Below are 11,600 nucleotides of genomic sequence, written 5' to 3' on the forward strand. Positions count from 1 at the left end.
CTTCTATACTGTTTAGCACGTAGCTATTTATTATTAGCATTATTCTTCCGACGTCTGATTTCTTTTTAATTATAGGAAATGCGTTTTTCTAAGGTACATAAACTTTTGGGATTGACTGTATAGCCAATACATCCTTAAAAGTAATCTGTACCTACGCGTATACATACATATATATAATAGTTGCATTTTTATTTTATAATTACATAAAATTCGCGATCTGTCGATTGCTCAACGACTCGAAACAATCGTATTCACCTCTTAATTGGTTGATCAACGTTTCTTGGCTGGATAAATTTCCTGTTGCACTAGTTATGCTTCTGTTCGCGTTCACCAGTTTGTCCCTCAGCTCGTTCAGCTCTCTCTCCGCGATCCTATGCTGCATCTCGAGGCATTCTTTGTCCTGAACATTCGACATTCTTTAAGCTATTCATTTAATTACTCAATTTATTGATATCCGTTAAGTGGTGCGACAGAATGAATATCATAAATAATAATAGTCAGTAATAATTGTCAGTGAACATTAAAAGAACTCGTCGCTCATTGAACTGAAATCACCTGTCTGAGGCGATCCAGCTCGATCAACTGCGAGGACACTTGTCGCTGCAGTTGTTCTTTCTCGGTGGCCGTGCGGTCGAGAGCGTCCCGACAGCTTCTGAAATCGACCTCGACGGTAGACAATTGGGTCTCGACGTTCGTGCTCTTCGCGCGGAGACGGTTCGCCTCTTGGACCAGTTCCTCGACTTTGTGAATCACGATTTCCGGACTGGGGTGAACGGCTTCGCGGTACTCGATGCTCAACGCGTTCGCCAGTTTACGCGCGAACTCCTTACCATCAAATATGCATCGGGGCATTTAATAATCGATGCGCGAGTCGAGCGCGGATGGTTCTGAGAGTCAAACCTGATAACTGGAACGAGCACGTTCCTTCAGCTCGATCTCCTCCGACGCGCTCTGCTCGAGGTGTCGTATCTTCTTCTCGTACTCGCGAATCTTCTCCTCGTGATACTTCAAATCCCGTTGCAAACCCTGCATCGTGATCTCGTTTCTGCCCTGGCTCGCATACAGATGCCTCTCACGTTCCTCCAATTCCTGCACCGATCCATCATTAACACTAGAATTGCCAAACTCAAAACGATGGTTTCTCAACAGAAACAAAATACAGATACAAAGTGTCAAATTATCTGACTATTCAATTAAAAAATGCAGAATTCGAACGAGGAATAGACCACCTGTATGCGTTTTTTTAAACTAAGAACGATCGAGTTCTGTCTGGCCGATTGCTCGCGAAGTTGATCAGCCTCCACTTGCAGCTCCAAAACCCGTTGGTCCCTGGCCCTCATCAAATTCTTCATCTCCTGGAGCTAGAAGACAATCCTGATTAATCGAACGATCTACGTTCATCGATTTTCGTTTTTTTATACCTCGGACATAAGTCTGTCTCGTTTGTACTCGAGAGCTGCCAGCTCGCTCCTCAACGTAGTCGTCAGGTCGTGCGCCATTGCTTCTTCCTGGATGATCTACGGTCGAAGATCAACCGTGAGCAAGTACCAAAATCGTTTGATTTCACGTCGATTCAACGAATCGAAAAATGAACGCAGTGAGGAGCGAAACGGAATTATGTTTTAATAATTCTTTCATTTATTTCACAATTCGCTGCTGAGAGCGAGATATCACGGGTTAGAACAAAGCGTACACACTGGTACGTTAAATATATGTCTACAAATCATGTATCATAATAAAATGGTCCGTCCTTTCGTTACAACGATTTTACTCTTGCGCTCTTTACATCGTCGAAGCGAACGCGAATTTAATGTCAGACGCTTTGTGTTCTATAATAGAAATTGTCGGTTTTCAATTCCTCTGTTGTTAGATTGAAGTTAAAATTGGAACGGGAAAATTCGTTTCGCATTTCGCGGGCAGGGAAGAAAGCGGAGCGGGCGAGGGGGTGGAGGTTCGAGGGAGCCACTGATAAAAGCGACAGGTAGAATCGATTCCGTGGAACGCTATGGCAACCGTGCCAGCCCTTGTTTCATGCGCCAGTCAATACGTTCAAGAGACGCACAATATGCGGACGGTATTATGTACATTACGTAGGTACGATGAACGCGCAAACGAACGGGACCAGATTCCTCTGGTATCTCATGGTTACCTATGTAGATTCACATCTACGTAAATCCGTGTGTCTGTAGTGAACCGATATAGAAATAATCTCAGGCTTATTCTATAAACAGGAATTACGTAATTGAATAGTTGAGTCGATTTGTGATTTTAATAAACGAATATAATAATTCGTATTTCCATACTCCACGACTTTTCTCATTTTTTCGTACTGCTGACTCTCCTGGGAATGAAAGTGTGCAAAGACTTTGATAATAAATCAACGAAGCTGTGTGTCAAACGGCAGGAAAGCGTATGTGGGAGTAGGAGAAGTATTTCGTTTCGATTCTCGATCTCTGATTTATTTTCTACTAGCAAAATATTTCTACGTCGTTAGCATAAATTGGTGGAAAGTACAAGCGGTGCACCAGTAACGGCCCTGTGAAACATGAAATTGTGCGATTGGAAACGACCTTTCGTGGCGATGATATGCAAAGCGTGTCGAACATCTGTAGGTCCTCTTCTACGATATCCTTCTTCTTTTCATCCCTCGCCTCCCTGATTTCTTTCGTTTCCTCCTCGCTCGACATGTTGAACCCGTTCGACCTTTGCCCTTTCACATCTGCCGTACACTTTACGCCCCCGACTCGAGCCTCAAAAGAGATTTACTCCGTTTATCGACATTCTTATTTGGTGATGAACCGTTCGTAGCGACGCGTTCGCACGAACGCAACGGCCGGGGGTGGAAAAGCGAAGACGAGAAGCGTCGGTGCGCGACGGACTCCCTCGCGCGCTCGCCTCAAGACAATCGAAATTCATCGATCCGCGGAAACGACTCTCGCTCCTTTCGAACTTTCCTTCGCGTGTGAAAGGGAACGTCTTTTCCCGAACGGATGAAGGCCTTGTAATTTTACCTACGCGAAATATTTCATCCGCATAATAATTTATCAACGAGTCATCCTCTGTGGTAATTTGTAATACATCGTTGTCAAACACTCTACAGGTTGTGTGTCATCTTTGTTTTAACAAGAATTACATTTCCGTAATTAATTTGTTTCTGATAAAGCTAGTTATCACTGGGATTAAAAAGCTCATTTTTCTAATCCTCACAGATAAGATTGCCTAGATTAGTTTTGATGATAATTCTAGAACAGCTGTGACTAATATGATAAGAATGAATAAAAAAGTATTTGAACAATTGAAATGAGTTGATGGTCTGAAGACGTTAAGTTCGATGGGTACTCGTATGGCACACATTTTTGTAATTACAGATAAAAGTTTATTGTTAATAAATTGTTAATGATCCTCTATTTGTAAAGTCATTACCGATCCATCACGTATCTGAAATTTGACAACGGCATTTTATCTGATTACACCTGCGATAAAATACGTATCACTGGGAAATAAAACAGTTTACAGCAGTAATGAAATTATCAATGACGATAATAATTTTTAGTTGATCGATGAATCTGACGAAATGATAAATGTAATGAACATTAAATCGTCGTTAAATATTCCATGCCACGAATGAAAATTACATTAAATTAATTTAGACGTATTAACTGTATGCATATTTAATATGATATAAAATTCTATTTATGTACTTAATTATAATTAGCAAGTATAAAATGATAATGTAATTGTTTGTGCAGGTGATGTATAAATAAAGAACAATCAGTCAATCCTAATTAAGAAAGCCCGACAGGAAGCGTTCGCGTATTGAGTGCATAATAGCCTGGGGCGGGGCAGACAATATAAATACAGTGTGCAGAATTATTAGCTATGAGTCATTTTAATTGCCGCGATTTTAGGACCACTGATTAGGAACTTTAGGGTGAAATAATTAATACCCAATTAATATGCTCAAAGATACTCATTTAATTCATTCATTATTCAATATCTTATTTATTTTAAACAGTAATTTTCAATTTTCTTATCTTTAAGTCAGCGATTTAGTGATGAAAGGTAGGAAAGCTGTGACCCTGGAGTAGACACCGGGGAATCCTCTCTCAGCACATCCATAGCCAAAAGACACTACTCCAATTTCATAGTACGTCGTATTCATAGGTACTACCAGTGGCCCTCCGCTGTCACCCTGAAATGAAATACACAGTTATTAACTCGAATTTCGAAATAAATAACAAATCATAGTCTGCATCGTACTTGGCAAGAATCTTTTCCTCCAACTTCATATCCGGCACACATCACGCGATTGTCAATAACTACGTCGCTAAAAATTCCGTATGCTTTCTTGCAAATATCATTCTTGAGCACGTCCACTTGTACCTCTCTTAATATGGGACTTCCCGGGCCATCTGCAGTCATTGTAGAAACAATGTATGAAACATAGGTTCATGCATTTAAATATTGAACATATTTACCGAAGTGCGTTGCTCCCCAGCCCGCAATGAATGGATGAGTGCCCACGAAATCGCTGCTTTTGAGGGGCTCGTTTTTGGGTAGGCAAACCGGGTGTATCGCATCTGACAAATGAGTATGTGCAATAAACCCAGGACGAGACTGTCTCGTTTATTTTATATGATTTTTAATATTCTCGGGACTTACCTGTAAACGTTATGTCCTTCGATAACTTGAGAACGGCTACATCGTTCAGATGCTCGCCATCAACGTAATTCGGATGCACTGTTATCTTATCCAGTGTAACTGTAACGGGATTCGCCCCGTCTGTAGTGCTAATCAGGTCTAACTCGCCAAGTCGAACGAATTTTAAATAACCCTCCTCTATGCAATGAGCAGCAGTCAGCACGTGTCTGGATGTTATTAGCGAGCCACCGCACATCCATCTTAAGGGATGAGTTTTGTTCTCGTAACCGAGTACAGCGATCCATGGCCATGCATCTAAACAATACATTATCGATTTCTTAAATGCTACTGCCCACGTTATATTTTTAGAATGGAATTTAAACATGAAATAATTAATAAATAATGATCAGAAGCCGTAGTAGGATAAAAATAACACGTACTAAGTTTCGATGGGACACCATTCACTATTTTCGGATGCCTGACATTGCTATATCCACACTGCGGGGCGTCCAAGAGTTTATATGTTTTTCCTTTATAACAAAACGATGTGTCAGTTCATTAAAATTAATCAATTTCATTCTTTCATTTGAAATACCTTGAACGGATACCAAGAGTATCATTGAATACAATAGCCCGATCAACGCCAAATACTTAAAGGATGCATTGTAAATCATAGTGATAGGGGCGATTTCGAATTTTCGGATCGATAGAAAATATTACTTGATGAGTTATTTCTTCCAGGTGTTCCGATTTACTAAACGCACAGAAGTAAGTCGGAAGTATAAGCTGGCCGATATATACGGTTTCTAGGTAGTAAATATCAGTAATAAAATTCTTTAATTTCGTTCGACGAAATCCAGACAGGTATGAAAACGCAAAAAATATGTGTTAAACGTGTGCTATATTTTTCCGTAATTCATGAATCGTGTTCGAAGTTTGACATCGTGCGTATTAAACTTCTGCGTCGTGATGCACAAGGCAATAAAGATTAATACGATGATATCGATTTATTATACAGTTGATATAATGAAACAGCATTTGCTGTATTGAAATCATGGTTTGTGTTCGAAAGATAACATCCAGAATGGGGTACCCAATACACTTTGTAGCCATCATGTCGAGTGAAAATTGCATTTCTATCTATATTTCGTTATTTAAATCGGGACCGTGGCATGTGCTCAATTATGATGATCAAGAAGTTTAAATAATCCTTGACTCTCATGCAAGATAAATATTCTGTTGAATCTGTAAAACAACAGTAGACGACGTACCGTCACATTGTTCTACTATAGTTACGACATAATACAACGAAGGTAGTAAGTGATTCAGGTATTTATCACTGGATATTCTGGATTAATTATTAGTTGATGTGATAGTAGGAGCAATAGTTGAGATGTGTAGGGTGAAATAATTAATACCTAATTAACTACTCTAATTAACTACTCCATTTTATTCATTGGCTAATTTGACTTAAACAGTAATTTTCAATTTTGTTATCTTTAAGTCAGCGATGTAGTGATGAAAGGTAGAAAGGCTGTGACCCTGGAGTAGATACCGGGGTAGCCTCTCTGAGCACATCCATAGCCATAAGACACTACTCCTATTTCATAGTACGTCGTATTCATGGGTATCACCAGTGGTCCACCGCTGTCACCCTGAAATGAAATCAACAGTTATTAACACGAATTTCGCAACAAAATAACAAATCATAGTTTGCATCGTACTATGCAAGAATCTTTTCCTCCAACTTCATATCCGGCACATATCACGCGATTGTCAATAACTGGCCCGCGAAACCTTCCGTACGTATTGTTGCAAATATTATTATTGAGCACGTCCACTTGTACCTCTCTTAATATGGGACTTCCCGGGCCATCTGCAGTCATTGTAGAAACAATGTATGAAACATAGATACATGTATTTAAATATTGATCATATTTACCGTAGTACGTTGCTCCCCAGCCCGCAACGAATGGATGAGTGCCCACGAAATCGCTGCTTGTGAGAGGCTCATTTTTGGGTAGGCAAACCGGGTGTATCGCATCTGACAAATAAGGACGTGCAATAGTCCCAGGACGAGACTGTGTCGTTTATTTAATATGATTTTTAATATTTTCGGGACTTACCTGTAAACGTTATGTCCTTCGATAACTTGAGAACGGCTACATCGTTCACTAGCCGGCCCTTAATGTAACCCGGATGAACTGTCTTCTTATCCACTGTAAGTGTAACGGGATTCGCCCCGTCTGTGGTGCTAGTCAGGTCTAACTCGCCAAGTCGAACGTATTTTAAATAACCCTCAATTATGCAATGAGCAGCGGTCAGCACGTGTCTGGATGTTATTAGCGAGCCACCGCACATCCATTCTAAGGGATGAGTTTTGTTCTCGTAACCGAGTACAGCGATCCATGGCCATGCATCTAAACAATACATTATCGATTTCTTAAATGCTACTGCACACGTTATATTTTTAGAATGGAATTTAAACATGAAATAATTAATAATGATCAGAAGCCGTAGTAGGATAAAAATAACACGTACTAAGTTTCGATGGGACACCATTCACTATTTTCGGATGCCTGACATTGCTATATCCACACTGCGGGGCGTCCAAGAGTTCATATGTTTTACCTTTATAACAAAACGATGTGTCAGTTCATTAAAATTAATCAATTTCATTCTTTTACATTATAAGCTCGATACAGTTTTTCATTTGAAATACCTTGAACGGATACCAAGAGTATCATTGAATACAATAGCCCGATCAACGCCAAATACTTAAAGGATGCATTGTAAATCATAGTGATAGGGGCGATTTCGAATTTTCGGATCGATAGAAAATATTACTTGATGAGTTATTTCTTCCAGGTGTTCCGATTTACTAAACGCACAGAAGTAAGTCGGAAGTATAAGCTGGCCGATATATACGGTTTCTAGGTAGTAAATATCAGTAATAAAATTCTTTAATTTCGTTCGACGAAATCCAGACAGGTATGAAAACGCAAAAAATATGTGTTAAACGTGTGCTATATTTTTCCGTAATTCATGAATCGTGTTCGAAGTTTGACATCGTGCGTATTAAACTTCTGCGTCGTGATGCACAAGGCAATAAAGATTAATACGATGATATCGATTTATCATACAGTTGATATAATGAAACAACATTTGCTGTATTGAAATCATGGTTCGTGTTCGAAAGATAACATCCAGAATGGGGAACACAATACGCTTTGAAAATTTAGTCGTTTGGTAGTCATCGTGTCGAGCGAAAATTGCATTTCTGTCTATATTTCGTTATTTAAATCGGGGCCGTGACATGTGCTCAGGAAGTTTAAATAATCATTGACTATTATGATTAGGGTATATATTGGATTAATTATTAGTTGATGTGATAGGTGTAATAGTTAGGAAGTGTAGGGTGAAATAATTAATACCGAATTATCTAAGATACTCATTTTTATTCAGTGTCTTATGTACCTTAAACAGTAATTTTCAATTTTATTATCTTCAAGTCAACGATGTAGTGATGAAAGGTAGGAAGGCTGTGACTCAAGAGTAGATACCGGGGAATCCTCGTCAAGCAAACCCACAGATATATAGATGAACACAGTGGCATCGATTTATTGTAAATTTGATATAATAAATTGGAGGAAGCTCGTGACCCTGTTATTAACTCCAGGAAATCCGGATGCGGCGCATTTATAACCAGAAGATATTACTCCGATTTCATAGAACGATCCATTTATCGGTAACATTACTGGTCCACCACTGTCACCCTGAAACAATTAGAAAAATACAGAGATTGAAACGCGGTCACGATGTTAAAAAACGGGAGTTGTTCAATTACCGTGCAAGAATCTATCACACCGTTTCCACCTGTGCATATCAACCGATTATCAACGGTAATAACACGTTTGAACGCAGCAAACGCCGCGACGCAGGTTTCGGTGGTAACTACTGGTATTTGTACTTCTCTAAGTACATCGCTCGATTGTCCACCTGCGTTAAAAAGATCGGAAATAATTGAGAATCGACTATCATTCATTGATACTCACGATATTGAAGAGCACCCCATCCTGCAAGGAAGGGACTAGTGTTTACGAAGTCCCGCTCTGCAATCTCCCCCACAGGAAGACAAATGGGATGTATATTATCTAAAAATTTATTGCTTAGAAGACAACAAGCTATTATTGTCTAAATGATATGAAATTTCACAACTTCAAACCTACATGTAAATTGTACATCACGCTCCAGTCTGAGGATAGCAACATCGTTTGTGTGCATACGCCTGTTGTATTCAGAATGAATGATCTTTTTCTCGAATCCCAAGTCAATGGGATGTGCTCCATCGTCGTCGCTCTTCAGATCCAAGTCCCCGAGACGAACAACGACAAGCTCGTCACGTTCCGCGCAGTGGGCAGCCGTTAATACGTGTCTGGCCGATATAAGAGAACCACCGCATTTCCATTCCAATTCGGAAGTTGGAGTGTCTTTAAATCCTAGTGCAGCTATCCAGGGCCATGCGTCTGTGATCAAATTTTGTTGGGTGTAATGAATTAATCGCTTAATCAAGAAACGAAGTTTATAATAAGACATACTGAGTTTCGCGGCAACCCCACCGACTATCTTCGGGTGGGAGACGTTACTGAAACCGCACTGAGGTGGAAGCAGAGGTCCATACAAGTTTTGTCTCATCGTCATTCCCGGTTTGCCGGGGCAACAAACGGTCTGATTCTTGCCCTCCACATGACAGATGAATTTCCTTACGAAATCAGTCCCGTTTTTGCCTTCTCTTCGCAGCAATTCTAGCAGAGGCTTGCAGTCTCTAATATCGATACATGTCCCTGCCACTTGAGTCGGTGTCATGCATTCTGTAATTCCTTTTATTTGGTAAATTATTCACAGATCATAAGAGACGTACGAACCTTGAGATATTGCTAGCTTTAGTGAACTGATTAACATCAGACACATAAAGAACACTGTGGATTCCATTTTTGTTTTCTGAAATGAGAAAAGGCATACGAGTTTCCAGTATTTATATCTACGATTCATTAATTAATTTGCAAATACTGTCGATGATAATTATTTCTTATATTTAGTTCGAAAGTTTCGCTGGTAAATAATGAAACACAGGAAAGAAATTAACGCAGATATCAATTTATTTGTATAAATGTAAGAAATTGGAAGTACATTTCGTCTACACTTTTAAAAAATAGATTTTTCCTTACCTTCTGCACGTTCCTATACTGGAAATTCTATACTTACCGAAACAGTGAGATTTGAAAATTGTATACGCACTGGCTACTATATATGGTTCTTTATAGTACGTTTTGATAATTAAATTTTTTTATTTCGTACTATAAAACGTGTACGCGTATTGAAAGCACGACAATATTTATCAAATGTGTACTATACTGTCTGAAAATGTTCGTTTCGTGCGCATTAAATTTCCACGTCGTGGTACGTGAGACTATAAAGATTAATACAAGCAGAAATAGGGTGTCCTCGTTTTATTGTAGAAATATTATATATAGTATATAATACAAATATTCTTAAGTCAACTACAAAATTGAACATACGATCACATTGCTTTATTGTAGATTCGATATAATAAATTGAAGGTAAGTCGTGACCCTGGTACTCAATCCCGGATATCCGACCACAGCGCACAGAAAACCACCCATTACTACACCGAGTTCATAATACGATCCATTTATCGGTAACATTAATGGTCCACCACTGTCACCCTGAAATAATTATAAAAATATGAAAACGTCGAAACGTAATCATGAGACTGATGATCAGAGATGATTTCATTACTTTGCAAGAATCTTTTCCACCTGTTCCACCTGTACATATCAATGATTTATAATTTTTAATGGTTGAAGCTCGATACGCCTTTGCGCAAGCCTCGGTGGTGATTACTGGTACTTGTACTTCCATGAGAACATCGCTGGTTTTCACATCTGCGTTAAACAAATATCAGGAAAAATGAAATATCTAATATTATTGATCAGTACTCACGAGGTGTTTGTCCCCATCCTGCGTAGAATGGATGAGTGTTCACGAAGTCTAGATGCCGAATTCTTCCCGCCGGGAGGCAATGAACTGGGAATTATTATTCAAATATATTATGGACCTTCAAGCTTACACGTGAATTGTATCTCACGGTCGAGTCGGATGATAGCGATATCATGCCCGTACGTCTCTTCGAATTTAGGATGAATGATCTTTTTGTCGATTCCAACGTCAATTGGATGTGCCCCGTCGTCGTCACGGACCAAGTTCAACTCCCCGAGACGTATGACGAATAGATCACTGCGTACCGCGCAATGGGCAGCGGTTAATACGTGTCTCGCCGATATAAGAGAACCACCGCACATCCATTTTATTTCGGAAGTTGGAGTTTTTCTAAATCCCAGTGCAGCCATCCAGGGCCATGCGTCTGATATCAAATTTTGTTGTGTATAATGAATTAATTGCTTAATCCAGAAACGAAGTTTATGATCAGACATACTCAGTTTCGCTGGCACCCCTCCGATTATCTTTAGGTGGGAGACATTACTGAAACCGCACTGAGGTGGAAGCAGAGGTCCGTACAAGTTTTGTCTCATCGTCATTCCCGGTTTGCCTGGGCAACAAACGGTCTGATCCTTGCCCTCCACATGACAGATGAATTTCCTTGTGATATCAATCCCTTTTTTGCCTTCTCTTCGCAGCAATTCTAACAGAGGCTGACAGTCTTTAATATCGATACATGTTCCTGCCACTTGAGTCGGTGTCATGCATTCTGTAATTCCTTTTATTTGGTAAATCATTCATAGATCATAAGAGACGTACGAACCTTGTGATATTGCTAGCCTTAGGGAACTGATTAACATCAGACACGTAAAAAATATGGTAACTTTCATTTTTGTTTTCTGAAATAAGAAACGGCATACGAGTTTCCAGTATTTATA

The 11,600-nt window shown here is 39.5% G+C and overlaps 4 protein-coding genes across 4 annotated transcripts in view; all 4 read right to left on the minus strand.

Annotated features, from left to right (window-relative positions):
- The window catches only part of LOC108626395 (coiled-coil domain-containing protein 170), an 8,137-nt gene extending 5,240 nt beyond the window's left edge, over window positions 1-2,897 (minus strand). The window contains exons 1-6 of the mRNA XM_018027037.2: window positions 2,571-2,897; window positions 1,422-1,517; window positions 1,230-1,361; window positions 901-1,089; window positions 556-825; window positions 256-400 (exon numbers count right to left, since the gene is read on the minus strand). Coding sequence (XP_017882526.1) covers window positions 256-400; window positions 556-825; window positions 901-1,089; window positions 1,230-1,361; window positions 1,422-1,517; window positions 2,571-2,687 — 949 coding nt within the window. The 5' untranslated portion in view covers window positions 2,688-2,897. The remainder of the gene's footprint in view (window positions 1-255; window positions 401-555; window positions 826-900; window positions 1,090-1,229; window positions 1,362-1,421; window positions 1,518-2,570) is intronic.
- A 1,139-nt stretch (window positions 2,898-4,036) lies between these two features.
- On the minus strand, window positions 4,037-5,315 carry LOC108626389 (venom protease-like). The gene is made up of 6 exons (XM_018027032.1): window positions 5,237-5,315; window positions 5,082-5,171; window positions 4,663-4,956; window positions 4,479-4,580; window positions 4,261-4,412; window positions 4,037-4,192 (listed from the first exon to the last, which is right to left on the minus strand). The coding sequence occupies exons 1-6, from the start codon at window positions 5,313-5,315 to the stop codon at window positions 4,037-4,039; spliced, it is 873 nt and encodes a 290-aa protein (XP_017882521.1).
- An 825-nt stretch (window positions 5,316-6,140) lies between these two features.
- LOC108626390 (venom serine protease Bi-VSP-like) lies at window positions 6,141-9,342 on the minus strand. The gene is made up of 10 exons (XM_026814795.1): window positions 9,240-9,342; window positions 8,871-9,167; window positions 8,489-8,640; window positions 8,361-8,417; window positions 7,364-7,418; window positions 7,183-7,272; window positions 6,768-7,061; window positions 6,584-6,685; window positions 6,366-6,517; window positions 6,141-6,296 (listed from the first exon to the last, which is right to left on the minus strand). The coding sequence occupies exons 1-10, from the start codon at window positions 9,340-9,342 to the stop codon at window positions 6,141-6,143; spliced, it is 1,458 nt and encodes a 485-aa protein (XP_026670596.1).
- An 890-nt stretch (window positions 9,343-10,232) lies between these two features.
- LOC108626391 (venom serine protease Bi-VSP-like) lies at window positions 10,233-11,426 on the minus strand. Its single transcript, XM_026814796.1, has 4 exons — window positions 11,159-11,426; window positions 10,793-11,086; window positions 10,462-10,616; window positions 10,233-10,388 (listed from the first exon to the last, which is right to left on the minus strand). Exons 1-4 carry the CDS (start codon window positions 11,424-11,426, stop codon window positions 10,233-10,235), a joined length of 873 nt encoding a protein of 290 aa, XP_026670597.1.
- Window positions 11,427-11,600: the final 174 nt, after the last annotated feature.

Source organism: Ceratina calcarata, unplaced genomic scaffold (assembly GCF_001652005.2).
Source record: "Ceratina calcarata isolate Rehan_Ccalc_2016 unplaced genomic scaffold, ASM165200v1 scaffold399.2, whole genome shotgun sequence".
NCBI lineage: Eukaryota > Metazoa > Arthropoda > Insecta > Hymenoptera > Apidae > Ceratina > Ceratina calcarata.